Source organism: Scyliorhinus canicula, chromosome 15, assembly GCF_902713615.1.
Source record: "Scyliorhinus canicula chromosome 15, sScyCan1.1, whole genome shotgun sequence".
Taxonomy (NCBI): Eukaryota; Metazoa; Chordata; class Chondrichthyes; order Carcharhiniformes; family Scyliorhinidae; genus Scyliorhinus; species Scyliorhinus canicula.
The window spans coordinates 9,365,543-9,388,414 of NC_052160.1; the positions used below are offsets into that span (position 1 = coordinate 9,365,543).

General features: G+C 46.6%; 1 protein-coding gene across 1 annotated transcript; it reads left to right on the forward strand.

The window, feature by feature from the left end:
* Positions 1-3,852: 3,852 nt before the first annotated feature.
* On the forward strand, positions 3,853-21,879 carry galr2b (galanin receptor 2b). Its single transcript, XM_038820843.1, has 4 exons — positions 3,853-4,072; positions 5,815-5,864; positions 14,914-15,305; positions 17,906-21,879. The coding sequence occupies exons 2-4, from the start codon at positions 5,841-5,843 to the stop codon at positions 18,645-18,647; spliced, it is 1,158 nt and encodes a 385-aa protein (XP_038676771.1). The 5' UTR covers positions 3,853-4,072; positions 5,815-5,840; the 3' UTR covers positions 18,648-21,879.
* The last annotated feature ends 993 nt before the right edge of the window (positions 21,880-22,872 follow it).

The window sequence follows — 22,872 nt, forward strand, 5'->3', positions numbered from 1 at the left end:
GGGGATCGGAAGCTAGAACAGAATGTTGCAGTTTTAAAATCCTAGTTATTTGACAAAGATGCGAGGGATTGGTGGGGAATACACTGCAGTGTGACATTGATGTACATTTTGCATCGGAGCAGATGAAATGTAACTAGAAGGGATATTGACTCACGCAGTAAATGTATAAATACCTGTCTTATAAATGGCTTAAAAGGAAGGAATAAAGACTTATGGCTGCTTATTTTGTTCAAATTCTGGATTCAAGCTTATCTCGCTGGAGTTTTGTACCTCCAGGGGAGTGGATTTCTGCTGGAGCTACTGTGGGGAGTCAGAAGTGCAAAGGTGTGAACGTGAGGTTTACCTGTGACAGTAAAGATTATTATTATTAAAAGTCAGGGGCAGCTAAAAACCGAACAAACTAAGAGAGGTCAAGAAGAATAAATGTGTGGGGGTGGCGAGTTAAAGAGAAATTAACAAAATTGAACGGGGAAGAACAAGGGAAATTTCAAAGAAATGGAGGGTGATAATAATCTTTATTAGTGACACAAGTCGGCTTACATTAACACCGCAATGAAGTTACTGTGAAAATCCCCTAGTCGCCACACTCCGGCGCCTGCTCGGGTACACAGAGGGAGAATTCAGAATGTCCAATTCACCTAACAAGCATGTCTTTCGGGACTTGTGGGAGGAAACCGGAGCGCCCGGAGGAAACCCACGCAGACACGGGAAGAACGTACAGACTCCACCGGACCCAAGCCAGGAATTGAACCTGGTACCCTGGCGCTGTTCAGCAACAGTGCTAACCACTGTGCTACCATGCCATCCATGTAAGGGTGTATGTGAGGGTGTCTGTGTGTGGGGGTGTGTATGAGGGGATGTGTGAGGGTGTCTGTTTATGGGTGTATGTGGGAGTGTGTATCAAGGTGTGTATGTGAAGGTGTCTGTGTATGGGAGTGTGTGTGAGGATGTCTGTATATGGGTATAAATGGGTGTGTGTGTGTGGGTATGTGTGTGTGAAGGTGTCTGTGTATGCGTTGTGTGTGAGGGCGTGTGTGTATGTATGTGTGTAGGAGGTGTCTGCTTTTGGATGTGTGTGTGAGGATGGCTGTGTATGGGGTGTATGTGTATGTGTGAGGTGTCTGTGTATGGGTTGTGCATTTGAGGGTGTCTGTGTATGTGTTTGTGAGGGTGTCTGTGTATGGGAGTGTGTGTGAGGGTGTCTAAGTATGGTGTGTGTCAATGGGTTGTGTGTGTGAAGGTGTCTGTGCATGGGGCTCTGTGTATGGCTGTGTGTGTGAGGGCGACTGTCAGGTGTTGGGTATGGGGTTGTGTGTATGGGTGTGTGTATATATGAGGGTGTGTACAGGGTTGTGTGTATGATTATGTGTGTGTGTGAGGGTGTCTGTGTATGGGTTTGTGTGTACGTGTGTGTGAGGGTGTCTGTGTATGGGTGGTATGTGAGGGTGTCTGTGTATAGGTGTGTGTGAGGGTGACTGTGTCTGGGGTTTTGTGTACGGGGTGTCTGTGTATGGGGTTGTGTGTATGGGTGTATGTATGGAGTTCTGTCTATGGGTGTGTGTGTATGGGTATGTGCATGTGTGTGTGTATGGGTATGTGCATGTGTGTGTGTATGGGTATGTATATGGGGTTGTGTCTATGGGTGTGTGTGTATGGGTATGTGTATGTGTGTGTGTGTTTGTGTGTATGGGTATGTGTATGGGGGGTGTCTGTGTATGAGGTTGTGTGTATGGGTGAGTGTATCGGGGTATCTGTGTATGAAGTTGTGTGCATGGGGGTGTCTGTGTATAGTGTTGTGTGTATGGGGTGTCTGGGGTTGTGTGTATGGGTGTGTGAATGGGTGAGTCTGTGTATGGGGTTGTGTGCATGGGTTTGTGAATAGGTGCGTCTGTGTATGGGGTGTGTATGGGTGTGTCAGTGTATGGGTGTGTATATGGGGGTGTCTGTGTCTGGTGTTGTGTGTATGGGTATTGTGTATGGGTGTGTCTGTGTATGGGGTTGTGTGCATGGGTTTGTGAATAGGTGCGTCTGTGTATGGGGTTGTGTGTATGGGTGTGTGTATGGGTGTGTCAGTGTATGTGTGTGTATATGGGGGTGTCTGTGTCTGGGGTTGTGTCTATGGGTATTGTATACGGGTGTGTCTGTGTATGGGGTTGTGTGCATGGGTTTGTGAATTGGTGCGTCTGTGTATGGGGTTGTGTGTATTGGTGTGTGTATGGGTGTGTCAGTGTATGGGTGTGTATATGGGGGTGTCTGTGTCTGGGGTTTGTGTATGGGTATTGTGTATGGGTGTGTCTGTTTATGGGGTTGTGTGTATGGGTGTGTGAATGGATATGTCTGTGTATGGGTGTGTGTGTATGGGAGTACCTGTGTATGGGGGTCCCTGTATATGGCATTGTGTATGGGTGTGTGTGTGTGTATGGGGTGCCTGTGTATGGCAGTGCCTGTGTATGGGTTGTGTGTATGGGTATGTTTATGGAGGTGTCTGTGTATGGGGCTGTGTGTGTATGGGGTTGTGTGTGTGTATGGGTGTGTGAATGGGGTTGTGTGTGTGTGTATGGGTGTGTGTATGGGGTTGTGGGTGTGTGTATGGGTGTGTATGGGGTTTTGTGTGTGTATGGGGCTGTGTGTGTATGGGGTTTTGTGTGTGTATATGGGTGTGTGTATGGGGTTGGATGTGTGTGTGGGGTGTCTGTGTATGGGCGTGTGTATGGGGTGTGTGTGTGTGTGGGCATGTGTAGGGGGGTGTCTGTGTATGTGTGTGTGTATCGGGGTGTCTGTGTGTGGGTGTGTGTATGGGGGTGTCTGTGTATGGGTGTGTGTATGGTGTGTGTGTGGGGGGGTATGTGTAGGGAGTGTCTGTGTATGGGTGTGTGTATGGGGTGTGTGTGTGGGTATGTGTAGGGGGGTGCCTGTGTATGGGTGTGTGTATGGGGTGTGTGTGTGTGTGTGGATATATGTAGGGGGGTGTCTGTGTATGTGTGTGTGTATGGGGGTGTCTGTCTGTGGGTGTGTGTGTATGGGGGTGTCTGTGTATGGGTGTGTGTATGGTGTGTGTGGGGGGGGGGTATGTTTAGGGGGTGTCTGTGTATGTGTGTGTGTATGGGGTGTGTGTGGGTATGTGTAGGGGGGTGTCTGTGGGTGTGTGTGTATGGGGGTGTCTGTGTGTGGGTGTGTGTATGGTGTGTGTGTGGGGGGGTATGTTTAGGGGGTGTCTGTGTATGTGTGTGTATGGGGTGTGTGTGGGGGGGTATGTGTAGCGGGTGTCTGTGTATGGGTGTGTGTATGGGGTGTGTGTGTGTGTGTGTGGGTGGGTATGTGTAGGGGGTGTCTGTGTATGGGCATGTGTATGGGGGTGCCTGTGTATGGGTATGTGTATTGTGTGTGTGTGGGTGGGTATGTGTAGGGGGTGTCTGTGTATGGGCATGTGTATGGGGGTGCCTGTGTATGGGTGTGTGTATTGTGTGGGTGTGTGTGGGTGGGTATGTGTAGGGGGGTGTCTGTGTATGGGTATGTGTATGGGGGTGCCTGTGTATGGGTGTGTGTATTGTGTGTGTGTGTGTGTGGGTGGGTATGTGTAGGGGGGTGTCTGTGTATGGGCATGTGTATGGGGGTGCCTGTGTATGGGTGTGTGTATTGTGTGTGTGTGTGTGTGGGTGGGTATGTGTAGGGGGGTGTCTGTGTATAGGTATGTGTATGGGGGTGCCTGTGTATGGGTGTGTGTATTGTGTGTGTGTGTGTGGGTGGGTATGTGTAGGGGGTGTCTGTGTATGGGTATGTGTATGGGGGTGCCTGTGTATGGGTATGTGTATGGGGGTGCCTGTGTATGGGGTGTGTGTTTTAGGTGCAGTGAGTGGAAGAGTGTAGAGTCTGCGCTGTCTCTGAGCAGCGGACAGTCAGCGCTGACAGGCTCAGTGTGAATCACTTTGGGAGCTGCAACTCAAGGAGGGTAGGAAAGCAGAAGCAGGGCACACTCCCGCATCTGGATTCAGCAACAATGAAACAAGCAGATCCGAAATTTGCCGCTTAACTTGGACAAAGTATCCGGAGATATCCCGTTATAATTAAAACGGTGGGTGTGTGGTTTATAGAATTGGACATAGATAGTAACGTGTTGATGTTGTGGTGTACATTGTGGATAGTAAATCTGTATGAACTATAAATATATAGAATGATTGCGATATTTACGGTGCCGGTGTATATATATAGGTGTTTAGAGTGCGGTGTATATAGATGTTTGCTGATGTTACTATGAAGAATTAAATTGACATGGACAGGCAATGATGAATGGCCAGGTTCTCTTTGAAAACCAAGGGCGGATATAGAGGTGAAAGTAACAATGTGCCGATAAATCAAAGCTACTGGACCAGGGGGGGGGGGGGGGGGGGGGGGGGGGTCAAATATTTCTGTGATCACTAGGACTCAACCATACACATGTTCAACATTTACAATAGGAGTGTGTGCGCACACACATACACTCACAAACTCACACTTAAATATCTATATATATGCACACACTTAAACACACACAAGTACTCAAACTCACATCCAGACACACACTCACTCACTCACTCAGACACAAGCACCCATACTCACTAACACACACACACACACACTCACTATCATCCACATACACACTCATACTCACATACAGGCACACACTCATCCACATACACACTCATCCACATACACACTCATACTCACATACAGACACACACTCTTATACACACACACTTACACACATATAGACACACACACTCACACACACACACAGGCTCCCATACTCACATACTAACACACTCGCATACACACACACACATACACACACTCTCATACACACATACAGACACACTCACTCTCACACATACTCACAGACACACACTCACTCTCACACACACTCATACTCACATAGACACACACTCATACTCACATAGACACACACTCGCTCTCATACACACACTCTTACACACATACAGACCCACACTCACTCACACACACATACTCACATAGACACACACTCGCTCTCATACACACTCTTACACACATACAGACACACACTCACTGTCACACACACACACTCGTTCTCACACACACACTCATACTCACATACAGACACACACTCACATACAGACACTCTCACACGCACACATTTATACTCATACACACACCCACACATACTCAAATACACACACACATACTCATGCTCACATACACATAGTCACGCACGCACACTACTTATATACATACACACATATGCACATACTCACTCACACTCACATATACACACTCGCTCACATACTCACACGCGCACACAATCACACAAATAGCATTGGTAGCTGGCGTTCTAAGACAATACCAGAAAGATAAGCAGTTCTCATTCAAATCCTTGCTTGGGAGCAGTAAGACGTGATCATTCCTGTTGGCAGCAACACTCAGAGAGTCCCTGGCAGCCCACTGCAATCTTCCAACGTGTCCCCAAGACCGAGAGGTTTTATTGTGTCCATTAATAACTAAACCTGTGCCAGAGGAGAGAGTCCTGCCCAAAGCACTTTGCAGAAGGGATGAATCAAAGATTCTCTCGCTGATACAGATTAACAATAAATAAACAGCACAGATTCATTTTCAAATATTCAGGCTTGATGGAAGTTGGGTGGAATTTGAAAGTTGACGGGATGCAGGGATAGAATGGGTACAGTGCAGGGGGAGACCATTCGGCCCCTCCTGTCCCTGCATAGTTTGCTCTCAGGATGGTGAAAGTGAGGATGGCGGCGGGAGGTCGGTGAATTGCTGTTTTCTAACGAAGTCCCTTTACAGATTCGGAGCAGGGAGCGCTGAATACAATGACGGGAGCCACTGATGGTGAAGTGAGTAGTCGAGAGGCGGCGGTATTAACTCCAATAATCTCCTTTTCGGAATTATCGAGGTGCATTGTCTACATTTCATACAATCCCTGCAGTGCAAAAGGGGCCATTCGGCCCATCGAGTCTGCACTGACCCTCTGAAAGAGCACTCTCCCCAGATCCACTCCTCCACCCTATCACTGTAACCCCACCTAACCTTTTGGACACTTAGGGCCAATTTAGCACGGGCAATCCACCTAACCTGCACATCTTTGGACCGTGGGAGGAAACCGGAGCGCCCGGAGGAAACCCACGCAGACACGGGGGAGAACGTGCAGACTCCGCACAGACAGTGACCCAAGGTCGGAATTGAACCCGGGGTCCCTGGCACTGTGAGGTAGCAGTGCTAACCACTGTGCCACTGCGCCACTCGTGTGTGAGGATTTGGTTGTCATCAGGTCCTGTTAGGGAAATTGGCACAGACAATAAATGCCTTTTGGCCCATCGGGGCAATGCACGGTAGTACAGTGGAGGACGGCACAGTGGCACAGTGGTTAGCACTGATGCCTCACAGCACCCGGGTCCCAGGTTCAGTTCCGGCCTCGGATCACTGTCAGTGTGGAGTTTGCACGTTCTCCCCATGTTTGCGTGGGTTCGCTGGGTTACAGGGATAGGGTGGAGGTGTGGGGTTAAGTGGGGTGCTCTTTCTAAGAACCAGTGCAAACTTGATGGGCTGAATGGCCTCCTTCTGCACTGTAAATTCTATGATTCTATGATGCTAGCTCCACCACAGAGGGGGTTCAAAATCAGGTTGGCGTATGTCCCAGAGACAGGGCAATCCATCAGCATGCTCCAATCTCAGGGTTAGCTACCAGTAGAGAGCCAGTGATTACTGCCCACACCTGAATGGTAGCTGAACCCAGCTGTGTATGGCTGTTCCTCCAGTAACAAGGCTCTGTCCTGTCAAACAGGAGGTGGAATGGGCTTTATCCAGCTGTGTGGGATCAGGGGACAGCTCCCCAATTGAAATCAGGTGTGCCATTAGTGTTGGCACATTTCAGGCACTCGCTTGGAGAAGCCCCTCCAACCCCTACAATCAGGAATATTCGATATTGTGGTAGTTCAGTGGTGTAGCCACAACAACGCTGAGGCAGTGATTCAGGCCAAGTCCCGTTTACTGACTTTCCCCATGCTTAACAAGCAGAATAACTCTGGAACATTCACCGTCTTCATCACTAGCTCAGTAAACCTTCCTGCCATAGTGGTAGACTTTGAAAGTTTCAAACTGAGTGAAAAGGTCTCTGGACATGTCCCGTGCTGCTGAAAGATACAACAAAAATGCAAGCCCCCCCCCCCCCTTCCATTGCAAGTCCTAAAGGTAAAATCATTTGAAAACAGGGCAACCTCTCCTCCAGCGGTTATTATGTCCCTGTGGGATGTGGTCAGCATTTGTTGCCCATCCCTAATTGCCCTTGAACCGAGTGGCTTGTGAGGCCGTTTCAGAGGGGCAGTGAAGAGCCAAACCCATTGCTGTGGGTCTGGAGTCTCCAGACAGCAAAATTTCCTTCCCTAAAATGAGCATTAGCGAACAAGATGGTTTTATTTTATCTTTCATGGTCACTATTACTGAGATTAGGGCAGCGCGGTGGTGCAGTGGTTAGCACAGCTGGCTCACGGCGCCGAGGTCCCAGGTTCGATCCCGGCTCTGGGTCACTGTCCGTGTGGAGTTTGCACATTCGCCCCGTGTTTGCGTGCGTTTCGCCCCCACAACCCAAAGATGTGCAGGTTAGGTGGATTGAACATGCTAAATTGCCCCTTAATTGGAAAAAATGAATTGGGTACTCTAAATTATTATTTTTTTTAAATATTGCTGAGATTATCATTCAATTCAGATTTTTGTTTTAATTAATTGCTTTCAAATCCCACCAGCTGACATGGGGTGGGATTTGAACCCACGTTCCCAGAGCATTAACCCGGTTCTCTGGTTTGGTCACATTATCAGTTCATCACTATCTATACGATGGCTGGGTTGATGTGATGTTATTCCATTTCTCAGTGCTGCTGTCACTGATTTAACCACTTCCAACCCACCCCGAAAACGTGACTGTTTTGTAGTAATTCTCCCCTCCACTATTATGCTACTATGTGCTAATATTGTTCCGTGGTAAAAGCATATGTTATAGTGTGAAATGAAAAATGAAAATGAAATGAAAATCGCTTATTGTCACGAGTAGGCTTCAAGTAAGTTACTGTGAAAAGCCCCTAGTTGCCACATTCCGGCGCCTGTCCGGGGAGGCTGGTACGGGAATTGAACCGTGCTGCTGGCCTGCCTTGGTCTGCTTTCAGGCGCAGACGTGGTGGGCCAAATGGCCTCTTTCTTGCTGTAGAACTCTATGACTTTACCAAAATACATTGAGATATAACCTCCCTGTAGTAAAATGCCCTGCACTTACATATCTCCGCATTCTCCCCTTCTCTTTAAGGGGTGGCACGGTAGCACAGTGGTTAGCACTGTCGCTTCACAGCGCCAAGGTCCCAGGTTCAATTCGCGGCTTGGGTCACTGTCTGTGCAGAGTCGGCACATTCTCCCAGTATCTGCATGGGTTTCCTCCGGGTGCTCCGGTTTCCTCACACAGTCCAATAAAGATGTGCAGGTTAGGTGGATTGGCCTTAATGTCCGAAACGGTTAGGTGGGGTTACTGGGTTACGGGAATAGGGTGGAGGTGTGAGTTTAAGTAGGGTGCTCTTTCCAAGGGCTGGTGCAGACTCAATGGGCCGATTGGCCTCCTCCTGCACTGTTAATTCTATGCCCATGTAAATCTATGTAATTTGTGATTTCAGTACTGTAGTGTCATCAGCCTATGGTAGCTCTTTGATGGCGATGATGGCTCACACTAATTTGGGGGTTACTATTCTGTGGTAAGGTGGGATCAATATTCTCATTTTACCAACGCACGAATGTTGTCCCACTTTCTCTTGGTGATTTCCTTCCACGTTTTAAGTGTTTAATTGTGGGGTGCGGTATTCCAATTAATACCAGCAGTATTTTATACGTATATAAAAACTGTCTCCTAACAATTCTGGTTAAGGAGTTGGGAATATAATAATTTTATATAATGTATAATATTTATTCTCATTGGTTTCTGACTGGACTCTTCTGGATCCCCAATAATGAATCATTTAGCTGGCATGTTGAGAAGATTAATGAACTGATTAACATTTACAAGAAGGCAGTTCATCCCTTATCTGTTATGTTTGTACATATTGTATAAATGGGCTGTAAAACTTACATTAAAATTACCTTCATTTTTAATGTGTAAAGAGACATCATCAGAGCAGGGGTAATTGGCATAGTTTCAGCTGTGTTATTAAGTGAGGGAATTATAAAATGAGTTGACATTGTGAAAACACCATTGTATTTATGTGCATGCTTGTGCATGAATATGCAAATGTCTGTATGTACATTTGTGTGTGCACATATGTACGTCTCCACATGTGTGCACATATGTGCGTGCATATGCAGGTGTGTGTATGTACATTTGTGTGTGTGCATATTTACATGCATACATATTGGCAGGTGTGTGGGTGTGAACAGATATTTTTACTAATTCAGGAAATGTGGGCTGGACCAGCATTTATTGCCCATCCCTAATTGCCCTTGAACTAAGTGGCTTGCTCGGCCATTTCCGAGGGCAGTTAAGAAGAGTCAACCACATTATTGTGGGTCTGGAGTCACATGTAGGCCAGACCAGGTAAGGACGGCAGATTTCCTTCCCGAAAGGACATTAGTGAACCATCAACAATTTTACAACAATCGACAATGGTTTCATGGTCATCAATAAAGTTTTAATTCTAGATTTTTATTGAATTCAAATTGAATAATTTGTCGTGGTGGGATTAGGATTTAGTTCCCTGAGCATTAGGCTGGGTCTCTGAATTACTAATCTACTGACAATACCACTATGCCACCACCTCCCCAAGATATGTTTGTATGCATATTAGTGTGTGCAAATGTGTATGTGCAAATAAATGTGCATCTGTCTGCGTATGTACTTTTGTGTGTATGTATGTACATACATTTGTGAATGTGCTTGCCTGTATGAGTGCATCTTTGTTTGTGCCAGTGCATGTGAACGTTTGAGCCTGTACGCAGGGGTTTGTGTACACATTTGTGTGCATGTGTGTTCAAGTATTAATATGTGCACACATGCACATGTGTGTTTATGTGGGTGGGTGTATTTGATGTAAAATTAAATGTAGTATTTCCAGTCACTTTCTATAATTACAATTCAATGCCGATTGAAATGAAAAAATGAAAAAAATGAAATGAAAATCGCTTATTGTCACGAGTAGGCTTCAGTGAAGTTACTGTGAAAAGCCCCTAGTCACCACATTCCGGTGCCTGTCCGGGGTGGCTGGTACGGGAATTGAACCGTGCTGCTGGCCTGCTTGGTCTGCTTTAAGAGCCAGCGATTTAGCCGAGTGAGCTAAACCAGCCCCTCAGAAATTATTTACCAGCTGGTAATGACCCTGTCCATGACCATCAAACCAGAGTGGGACTTGAACCCAGAGATAGGGACACTACCACTGCACCTCCCAGTCACCAACACACCCCAACCAAATGTGATAATAACATTTAAAGGGGTTGCACAGATTTCAGAGGTTTGTTTATGCGCCAACATATCTTTAAAGGATCTTTGCCAAGTTTGGTAACAGGTGTATGTGCCATGACAAGAGCATGATAGAAATAATTGAGAAGAATGAGAGGAGATTTAATTGAGGTATAATAATAATAATCACTTATTGTCACAAGTTGGCTTCAATGAAGTTACTGTGAAAAGCCCCTAGTCGCCACATTCCGGCGCCTGTTCAGGGAGGCCAGTGCGGGAATTGAACCCGCGCTGCTGGCATTGTTCTGCATTACAAGCCAGCTGTTTAGCCCGCTGTGCTCAACGTAAGATTAGAAAAGGTATGGACGAAGTAGATGTAGAGCGGGTGCTTCCTCTTGTAGAGTATTCTAGAATGAGGTCACAGTTTTTGGGTAAGTGGGTAGCAGATTTAAAACAGAGATGAGGAGAAATGACTTCTTTCAAAGGATCGTGAATCTGTGGAATTCGTAACCCCAGAGATAGATAGACGCTGGGACATTTAAGGAGGAGAAAGACAGATTTTTAAATTAGTAATGGATTGAAGGGTTAAGGAGAACGGGCAGGAAAGTGGAGTTACGGCTGAGATGCAATCAGCCATGATCATATTGAATGGAGGAGCAGACTCGAGGGGTTGAGTTTCCCATTCCTGCTCCTAGTTTTTTAATGCCCTTAAGATGTCACTAAGGCTCTTGGCCCATCCGCTGTGATATTTTTATTTTTTAACATGAATTTGAGAAGACTGAAAGTTTAATATTTGTTTGTGGAATGTGGGTTATCCCGACAGGGCACTCTAAATATCTATTTTGTTCCTCGTTGTCATGGCAATGTTATTTAAACCATGAGGCAGTGGTAGGCCAGTTCTTGCCCCCGTGGTGTGTTGGGTTAGGATTCAGTAAAGACCGTTGCCTGAAGGTCAGAGAATTGATTGGGACCTTTCCTGTGGGAGGTAGCCATTACTGGGCAAAGTCCAAATCTGGATGTATTTGAGATCCTAATTAGGGTTAGGGTTAGGGTTAGGCTGACATGGGCTACCTCATGACCAGAGGAGTTGCTAACAGAGCCGAACACAATAAACTCATCAGCAAAAGAACTTTACCCCTGACATTGCGACTGAGAGAAAGGCACCTGGAGGTGTTGTGCTGTGGAATTCCTCCAGCCACGTTCTGAGGCTGCAACGCTGGCCTCTGACAATCATGGCCCTCTAACTCCCTGTCAGGTAGGATTCCACACCTATCCACCTCCGTTCTGCTCGGCACCTCAGTGTCATACTCAATCAAAAGCTGCCTGAAAACGCAACAAAAGCAGATTGAATAGTAACTTCCTAAATTGGGGATTGACTATAAACTTCAAAGGGTGAAAATCTATAATGCCATACGGAAAGAGGAAGGGAGTGTTAATTATTGGATATTTGCATCAAAGGGCTAGCACAGCTATGACGGGACAGAAAGCCTCCATCTGTGCCGTTTGGGATGGATTTTCCAGCCCTTTCCGCTGGCGCGATCTTCCGGGACCGCCAATGGTGACTTTCCGTGGCAGTTTCCCCGGCGGTGCGGCCGGTAAACAACGCAAAAGGACATCGGCGAGACCAGAAGATCCCACTGTCGATCAATAGCGAGCTGCCTCCGTCGGAAAACACACCAAACCCGCAAATCAAGGATAGACAGTCTAATCTGTCCTTACGCATTCTACCTGGGTGAAGACTGTAGAATTCAGGTCTGGGTGAAGACTGTAGAATTGGAAGAACACACGTTTAGCAGCTACAATGTCTATTCCAGGATAGTAAGACGTCTTACAACACCAGGTTAAAGTCCAACAGGTTTGTTTCAAACACGAGTTTTCGGAGCACTGCTCCTTCCTCAGGTGAATCACCTGAGGAAGGAGCAGTGCTCCGAAAGCTCGTGTTTGAAACAAACCTGTTGGACTTTAACCTGCCGTTGGAAGACTTCTCACTGTGCTCTCCCCAGTCCAACGCCGGCATCTCCACATCATGTTCCAGGATACACTGAAAATGTTGGCCACTGAGTTTCGAGTTGTCAATGAAGGCAATGCCCATCTATTAAGGGGCTAGTTTAGCACACTGGGCTAAATCGCTGGCTTTTAAAGCAGACCAAGGCAGGCCAGCAGCACGGTTCAATTCCCGTACCAGCCTCCCCGAACAGGCGCCGGAATGTGGCGACTAGGGGCTTTTCACAGTAACTTCATTGAAGCTTACTCGTGACAATAAGCGATTTTCATTCATTTCATTCATTAAGGGAATAAACCCTGCCTGGATATCAGTGCCTACAAAATGAGAATGTTTCTTTAAATCCAGCCCGAGATGCCATGTTCCCTTGCTGCTCTCTAACAATCTGTGTGGGCTGCAGGCACTACAGACAAGTACTGCAGGAGACCAGGCTGCACATTTGCTAATATTGGACATAGTTTACAACCTAGTGGGAGAGATTAACCAGTCAACTGAGAGGCACCTGAGGAGAAATTGAAGGGAAGGGTGGATTAGTGAACAAATGCAATGGTTCTCCATTTCAAACAATAATGATTAATCTTAGGAATAATCCCTTATTTTTGCAGCCAAATTATCAATTTATGTTTAACGGCTGTAAAAAGAAGGCGAATGGTGCATGCAATTTTGTTGGGTAAAAGGTACCAGCTGAGGAGTAGCTATTAGCATCCCAAAGATGCTGACTCAAGTGTATCGTTCCCTCACTAGTTTTGTGAAAATGGCATCTTTCCATGAATAAAAACTCGCTGTTTTTTCTTACTGAAATCTCCAGAGAATTTTTGTTTTTGATTTAAAGTGCCCAATTCTTCCCCCCCCCCCCCCCCCCCCCCCCCCCCCAATTAAGGGGCTATTTAGCGTTGCCAATCCACCTACCCTGGACATCTTTGGGTTGTGGGGGTGGAGACTCACTCAAACACGGGGAGAATGTGCAAACTCCACACGGACAGTGATCCGGGGTTGCAATCGAACCCGGGTCCTCTGTGCCGTGAGGCAGCAGTGCTAACCACTGCACCACCGTGTCGCCTACTCTCCACAGAAAATGAAGTCCTTTCATAGCAAGTATACCCACCTTTTTACTGATGTGGTAAATGTCAATTGCTGCCTGGAAACGGAAGTGACCTTTTATAAGTGTGGGAGCACATTCATAAGGTTTTACATTTCATGCGGCAGTTTGAAGAATGTCACGTTTTAATTTGTTGTTACCTTTCCTTTTTGTCTCTTTTTTTCTCTCTCTCTTAAGTCAACCCTTCTTTCCTTCTCTATTTTTCTTTCTGTACCTGATTTGACATTGGATTTGCCCCCTTTAATTCACCCAACCTTTTGAATGTTCCTGTATTTATTTCTCAATCCCCTATCTCACCGCTTAACGAGATAACCTAGTAATTGTCACATTAACTCTCCTTCCCTCACCGTGCTTCTATCAATTGCATTTTCAGAAACCTAGTGGATGAAAATCTATTGAACTAAAAGGGGCAACCTTAGCACATGGCTGGTGCCATTAGACGCACCGTTACAGTAAATACATTTAGTTATTCACAATTTTTAAAAGCAATTTTACCCTGATTCTAAAGGTTCACCACACTGCACAAAATTGGGCTGTATAGTGGCAGAGGATGGAGGAAATTTGTGTGGGGGAGTCTACAGCCATATCCGCTTCCCAAATTTGAGTCAAAGAGTGATTCTAATTGATGCTATTATGATGGGCCAGGGTTTAGAAAACTCTAAAGGATATCATGGAGTTCACCTGACCTACAACAGTTTATCAATTTTAGTTTGAGGAACAGAAGGGACTGCCTTTCAGGAGTTATTCAACAGAGGCCTGAAGCACTTTTAATCAAAAAACAACTTTATTTTACGAATTTAGTTAACATTTTTATAAACACACGCAGTAAGCATTTTTAGCAAATACAAACATAAATTCCCCACACAGCTACAGTAATCTATATATAACCCTTAATAAATTTCTCCCTTTAACTGTTCCAATTTAATAGCAAGATCTCATAAACCAGTATCCCCTTTTCAAAGGTGTGGCCAGGCACACAGCACTCAAGACCTGGTATGGATGCTCTTGTTTCCTTTCCAAAACAGCAGGTTTGACTTCCTTATAGAAGGCAATTTTTTCTTTTATGTTATCAAGCAGTCTGGAACCAACTTTTAAACTGTAGAGAAACACTCCAAGATACTTTTCTTTCTGAGTACAGCAGCCAAATGTGAAAACGTAAGCAAAAACTCAGAGCCACAAACAAACCCCAAACCAAAGCCAAAGTAAACCAACTCCCAGAGCCACAGCCCAGCTCCACCCATGCAATGACATCACCGGAGCCATGTGGTAAGACAGAAACAATTCTTAAAGGGACACTCACGTGACAGTATTATGGAAGTAAATAATCATTGCTTTACCTGATAAGAACCCTTTTTCTTCCAGTTCCTGCTCCCTACACCTGTCTCTATGACTGATGATGACAACATGATGCCTGGACACTGGAATTCCTCTGAAAACTACCAGCTTAATTCAGCTAGTATCATAGTGCCCATTGTATTCTCCCTAATCTTCCTACTCGGGACAGTTGGGAACAGCCTGGTCCTCGCTGTGCTGTTCCGGAATGGCCAGATGGGACACAACACAACCAACTTGTTCATTCTCAACCTGAGTGTGGCCGATTTCTTCTTCATCATATTTTGTGTCCCGTTTCAAGCCACAATCTACACACTGGAAGGCTGGGTCTTTGGCTCTTTCATGTGCAAGGCGGTCCATTTCTTCATTTACCTGGCAATGTACGCGAGCAGCTTCACTCTGGCCGCTGTATCAGTCGACAGGTACAGTAAGTGAGGGAGCGACGGAATCAATGCAATTTCTGTGCAATATTCCATTGGTTGAGGTATATTCAATTGGTTCTAGGGTTGGAGAGCTTCAATATTCCATTGAAGCTCCCCATCCCCTGGAGGAGGTTCCTCATCTCATGTCTGGGTCTCTTCAGAATCACTGAAATGATTACAGCCCAGAGGAGGCCACTCAGCCTGTCATGTGTATACTAGCCCTCCAATTGCTCTCCAGCCGTGCAATTGAGAGAGATAAAGTTCATTGAGTATGCCGTAGCTTCAATATCATCGCAGCACAGGTAAACTGGGAAGGTAGATAGTTAAGGACAAAATAAATAGGAGCAGAAGGCCATTCAGTCCCTCGAGCTCGGTCCGCCATTCAATGAGATCACGGTTGACCTTCTGCTTGAATGGCACGTACTGGAATGAGGTCTTGCTTTGTCATTTGCAATTCCTATTTTCCTATAGTCCATTGGAGAAGTACCAGAGGCAAGTAGGTTTACTCCCCCCCCCCACCCCCCCCCCCCCCCCCCCCCACCCCGCCCCGCACCAAAACCATTTGCTCTCCCTGTTCGAGTGTCAGCCCCCCCAGCGGCAGAAACCCTTATCTGGAGCTGACGATCAATCTTCGTGTGAAAAGAAACATATTGCAGATGTTGTAACCCTGAAACAAACCAAAGCATGCCTTTCTGACGAAAACTCATTGTTGATGGTTAGTAAACATGCAAAGTCCCAAAAGACGCCCAGTACCCTAAAGGGTTAAACTGCGCTGTTTTCCCTCAGTGGCAGAGACAGCAGCTTTGCGGTGTTTCCATCGCCACTCACTGCACTCGCCCCTTATTTGCTTTTGAACATTCCACACCCAAGCTCATTATTTGCCTCTTCTCTCTCAGACACTGCCTCTTGTGTGATTCCATATTTACCCGTCTCTGTTGCGTTTTCCGTCTAAGCAATGCTGTAAAATTCTTCATTTTACTTTACTTACGATCCGCTTTGTCAAAGTATCTTTTTGTTTAGTAACCTGTATTAGTGTCACAAGGAGGCTTACATTAACACTGCAATGAAGTTACTGTGACAATCCCCTAGTCGCCACATTCCGGCGCCTGTTCGGGTGTACTGAGGGAGAATTCAGAATGTCCAATTCACCTAACAAGCACGTCTTTCGGGACTTGTGGGAGGAAACTGGAGCCCCCGGAGGAAACCCACGCAGACACGGGGAGAACGTGCAGACTCAGCACAGACAGTGACCCAAGCCGGGAATCGAACCTGGGACCCTGGCTCTGAGAAGCAACAGTGCCAACCACTGTGCTACCGTGGTTGTTGCCCTAGGGGAAAAAAATCAGGGAAGTGAGTACTGGTTTGAGCTGGTGTTCCAGTTAAAGCTGTACAAGACTAGTTCGGACCAGTATGCTCATCTCCCAGCTTTCTCTGTTTATTTTTCCCTTCTCACAAATTGTGTTTGAGCAGCCGCCCTGTGAGGTAAATCAACATGGGGCGATTTTTAATCAGTCAGGGAATCAAGAGTTACGGGGATGAGGGGGGAAGTGGAGTTGAGGATTATCACATCAAATCAACCATGATCTCATTGAATGGCACAACTCACTCGATGGGCCGAGTGGCCTAATTCTGCTCCCGCGTCTTATGATCTTATGGGTGATTCCTGTAATTCTATTGTGAAGATAAATAGCCAGGCACAATTCTTCTTTGCCTTGAGACTTACGGTAAAATTATTTTTGCAGATCCTGAGGCTGAAGTATCATCACCTATTCAACAATGGCCTGATTTTGTTGAGTGTCAGATTATCAATTGTCACATTTGACCAGTTTTGTGCATCTTCCTTTTTCCCCTATAATGTTATCCGCTTCATCCATCTAATCTGGCACATTCCCAAACCGGGACAATGCACCGATATTCATGCAACTGACTCCCAGGAGTGATTTCCAAGGTTTGAGTCTCCCCACTCAGTGCTGTCCTCACAGAGCAAGTGGGCAGAGCTTCCAGCTAACCTCCCATTCAGAAATCGGAACTGAGGCAGGAGTTAGCCATGTGCCCATCGCCCACTCCCCACAGTCCTCAGAGGTAACACCTTTAGTATCACAGAACCTTTACCGTGCAGAAGGAGGCCATTCGGGCTATCGAGTCTGTACTGGCTCTCTGAAAGAGCATTCTCCCCAGTCAGTCCCACTCCCCTGCCTCATACCCGTAACCTTGCACATTCTTTCTTCGCAGACATCAATCCAATTCCCTGTTGAATACCTTGATGGAACTTGCCTTCACCACCCTCTCAGGAAGTTCACTCCAGACTCCAAACGTCCCCTGGGTGCAAACATTCTTTTTCATCACATCACTTTTGCTCCCTTTGCCAATTATTCTGAATGTGTGCCCTCCAGTACTTGAAGCTCTCCAGGGCACCCCAATATGCCACTGGCCACTGTGTGCCTCCGGGTAGGGTAATGATTTGCTGCTTCTGCACCTTTCCATATGAACCTGGAGCACCTTTCTGATCAGGGCCATGGACTGGGTGCAGAGAGCAAACTCTTGTGACAAATGGTTGTACATCTTTATCGACTTCTCACCTTAATTGTTGTATCGTTTAGATACCTGGCTATTCGATATCCTCTCCGGTCCCGGGGACTCCGCACTCCTTGCAACGCAGTTACAGTCATGGTGGTGATATGGGGACTGTCCATCGTCTTTGCCGGGCCCTACCTGAGCTATTATGACCTGATCCCATACGAGTGGTTTTACATTTGCATGCCAGCATGGCAAGAGCCAAAGAGAAAAATCATGGACACCTCTACTTTCATATTTGGATATATAGTCCCGGTGGCAATTATAAGTCTGTCTTATGCCAGGACGATCAAGTATCTCTGGACAGCAGTGGACCCGATCGAGGACATATCTGAGTCTAAGAAGTCCAAGAGGAAGGTGACGAAGATGATTATCATTGTGACTGTATTGTTCTGCCTCTGCTGGCTTCCTCACCATGTGCTGATCCTGTGTTTTCACTATGGCCAATTCCCCTTCAACCAGGCCACCTACGCCCTCAGGCTCCTGTCCCACTGCATGGCCTACACCAATTCCTGCCTCAACCCCATCGTCTACGCCCTAGTTTCCAAGCACTTCCGGAAGGGCTTCAAGAAGGTGTTCAGCTGCTTGCTGAGCAAGCAAGGAATGAACAGGGTCCACGTGGTTCATGTTGTTACCGGCTCCACGGGGGTCACCCACTTGAATGGCGAAAGTGGGGGACAGCAAGGCTGTGAGCTGAGGGACAGGCACCATTTGAAAGCTCAGAGTACAGCCATTACCATCACAATGCCCTGTGAGAGGACATCCTGAAAACACTAAAGAACTCATTCGTATTCAGCCTCGCTACGAATTCAGCGGACATTTCTTCATTGTGCACACAAACACCGAGATATTACTTAGTGGTGAATCTAGGCTTCCATCTATAAAAGAAAATAATGAACCATTTACTTATTGGGGGCATTTTACTGACTTTTCAACCATCAAAATCACTGGTGAAAATAAATCACAAAACTTACCTGACACCTTAGAAATTGTACATGTCAGAAACCTGGAGATGGTTAGGGAGGTGCTGGGTGAAGACAGGATCAAAAATGAAAGAAGATTTACATTTATAACGCCTCATTTCTGATATTCATTTGTTTCATGGCTGTTACCTTTGAGGTGTGCATCCTGTTGTGTAGTAGGGAAATGCAGTGACCAATTTTTGCACAGAAAACTCCCACAAGCATCAACACAATAAACAATTAGCCTATCTGTTTGAGTAAGATTTGGTTGATGGATAAATGCTGGCAAGGAGGCCTCACCTGTTCTTCGCATTGCATTTTTCGCATCCAGTCAAAAGGGCAGACGTGGACTGGGTTTAGCATTTCAGAAAGGCAGCATGCACAATAGGGCAGCACCTCTCTGTTCCTGCACTAGAGTGTCAGCCCGTACTGTATCCCTGGAGTGGGGTTCAAACCCACACCCTCTGACTCAGAGGCTAGATTGGTGCTACTGAACCGAGACTGAAGCCTCAGTAAGCTTGGGGTGGTGGGGGGAGGGGGTGCTGCGTGGAACTCTTGGAAATTGGCGATGGGGGTAGAAAAGGAATTCCAGAGAACAGGGATGTGGGCGTCCTGTCGGCAGTGGTGTAAGTGGAGGAAGCGATCTACAGAGGCAAAACATGGAAATTCTGAGTTGGGAAACAGGCTGGGAATTGAAGAGAATTGCAACGTAGCCAAGGGAGAATTTAGAAAGCGGCGCAAGGGAAAGGGCAGGACATCCTGGTTTTTAAAAATGACCCATCCATTTGTGAAGGATTGGACAGATCCATCAGTTGGCGTTTGTATGGAATGTGTGATGGTTTGATTTAGGCATATGGTTTAGAATGTTGGTTTTGTGGTCACTGTTTTTGCGTTGTGGCCAGCAGATGTTGTGATGGTCGGTGACAAAGGAAAGGAGAGGTGTGTGGCTGTTAAACAGGGGAGATGGGGGTTCTGATATCAGATGGGTTGATCACTGAAAGACTGGATAAAATGGGGATGTCCAATCCTGGTTTTCCTCCCCGCTGCACAGCTGGTGACAGGAGTTGTCTCTCGTGATGACATGATTGTACAGCATACAGCAGACCACTTAGTATCTGCTCTGCCGAGTACTGCAAGGCCCCTGGAGAATGGCCCAGGCCACAGAGGTGTTGTTTCAGCACGTCACTGGTCTTCTCTATCTTGTTTTGTTTGACTTTAGCTGAAACCTTCCGTTCTCTCTCCCTCTCTCTGACAAGAGCCTCAATGACCTCCCCTAAGTAATAGAGGACGGGAGCCTGCGAGATGCTGCAAACATCTCCTGCTCCAAACATCTCCTGCTCCAAACATCTCCTGCTGCAAACATCTCCTGCTCCAAACATCTCCTGCTGCAAACATCTCCTGCTCCAAACATCTCCTGCTCCAAACATCTCCTGCTCCAAACATCTCCTGCTCCAACTTTATGCCAGGCGCATAAAGACTAATTGTCACTGTCACATTCACAGCCGTTGGTAATGTCCTTACCCGTCTCACAGATTGTAGCAATGGGTGCTGCAGGTGACAGCTTTCAAAGAGGACATTCTTACGAAAGCAAAGGTGTCTCACACATTGTTCATCGCTGAGATTCAGGGAGGAGAATTGCTCCCCGAAAAGCCTGGATAATTATGGTCAGAGCCCTTGTCCCCCTCCCTCTTCCAGCAGCTTGTGCTGCTCTGTCTGGCCTCTGTTCATTCCCTAGGTTTCTGTTCCAAAGGGCATTCCTCTTCATGCGCCCCTGTCTCTGAGTAACTGGTTTGTGCAGAAGCCTTAAAGTCATTCAAAACCCCGTGAGTACCAGTCACACTACTTCCTGCAGACTTTGTAACTTTGAATGACTGTAGAAAGCCAGTAAACACTGACAGAATGATTGCAACAGCTAGGAAAAAGGGAATAAGCACCCAACGTGTAAGTAGTTGCTGATTTATTTTAATGGTCCTGGTTGTATGTGTGTCTGTTTGTGTGTGGGGGGTGGGGGGGGGAGAGGGAGGGGCAGAATCCTGACCATGCTGAACATGTCTTACGCTGTGTAAAGTTCAGAGACGGTGTTAACGGGAAGGCGGAGCTCCAAAATAGTATCCCTGATCAAATGTTGCGTGCCGATCACAATCTGCTTGCTCCACACTTTTGGAAGCCATTCACTGTGTGCACTAATACCTTCACCAATATGGCAACATGAGCAATTCACCCCAAACGTGAGTGTACACACCTTAACTACCATTTGGAGCTCTATGGATACTCATAGTTGTTCAGAAAAAAAGTCCCAATTTCCGGCCCTCAAGCATTGAATAAGTGTCTAAGTACTTTCACTGCATAGCTTGTCCATTCGCCCCACTGCTGGATAGCCATAGTTATAATGTTCTCATTGACCCTTGTCAAGTGTTTCTGGCTGATAATCTGTCAGAGATCACCACACTTATGACAAAAACAGAGAATAAAAAGGGAAATAGAATGAAAAATACCGAGAAAAAGAAAGAAGCTCACCAATCTGTCCCCTGTTGATCCATCTGTTACAATAATGTGAGTTCATGCTACATCTCAACTAATCCTTTTTCCCTCTGGCAGGAGAGAGGAGTTCCTGTGAGTGTGGAGAAACAAGACTGCGTCAATATTTGCAGGGGCACATTTCTATAAAACCTGACAAACATCAACCCAGACATTAAAATAACTGGGGAGCAGTTTTACCCTGAAACACTGTCTTACTGTAATGTCCATTTTCATTGTCTTTTCCTTAATAAATGCATGATTGAAAAGAAAGATACTGTATGCTTCAGTGTATAATTTACTGAGTCTTGTGTATGCTTTGTGTGTTTTACTGTATATTGGTCCATTGTGTTAATGTAGATATCAAAGGCGTTTTGTTAGGGCTGTAGCACTGAAGTATTGTACGACTTTATCTGAACGGTGACAGGAATTTGTATGAATATGAGTACTGTAATCTATTGTGAACATTTCATCATTTGCTAGATATTGTGGTATTGTTAATAAAGAGTGTTGTTCAACAATTGGCTGTAATGCTTTTTGCCTACTAATCATTCTTCAAAATTCGCAATGGATCATTATGGGCTTCTTCAGCATTTTGGAGTGAGCGTGACGTTTGCTCGCAGCTTATGTACAGCTCGTTATGTACATCCCCCCCCCCCCCCAAAATGCTTCAACAGTGAAAGGCACGAAGGGGGGTGGGGGTGCAGTAGGAGAAGACTCCTTCTTGCCTGCCACCAGCATCCTCGCTCACTCCCTCCCCCTTAGCCCTCGACGCCCCTAACCCAACCCCATGCAATTTGTTGGGCAGCTTAAGGAAGGCGGAACTGTGACAGATTCCGGTTCTGATGCAAATTTCATCCTTCCTCTCCCCGAAATTGTTCAAAAAATATCAGCAACCATCTGGGCTCCAATTTATATTTAATAAGTGAGGTGCTTTTATTTGTAAGACACCCACAAAAAGAACCGAGATGAAACATGTTGCTGTACTTGTACCAGAAGAGAGACCATGGGTGGGATTGTCCATTCGCCGACGGCGATTTCGTAATCGGTGATTGGGCGGAGAATCCCTTTACCATGGAATCGGGGGCGGTGCTTGTTTTTGAAGCCCCTCCCCCCCCGGCTACGTACTGTGTCCAGCGTCGCCACAGTCAGGCAGGAGCCGTGCTGCAGGCCGGGGGGGGGGGGGGGGGGTGGGGAGGGGGGGGGGGCTTCGGCGAGGGCTGGGGGGACTGGTGGGGGGTGGCGAGGGGGTGTTCGGGGGGGGCACTATCTGCCAGGTTGGGTCCGCACACGGCCGGTGCCATACTGTACTGCGCGACTGCTGCAGGTCGTCGCCGTGCGCATGCACGGCCACGTACCCGCCAATTCTCCAGCCATTTTTATTGTGGAGGCCGGGCGCTTTATGTGGTGCGGCTGCTCACCAGTCGCAGCATCAGTGCTGGGGGCACCGCCGATTTTTTCGATGTAAAACGCCGCAAATCCTTCAGACATAGCCTGAAAATTGGAGAATCCAG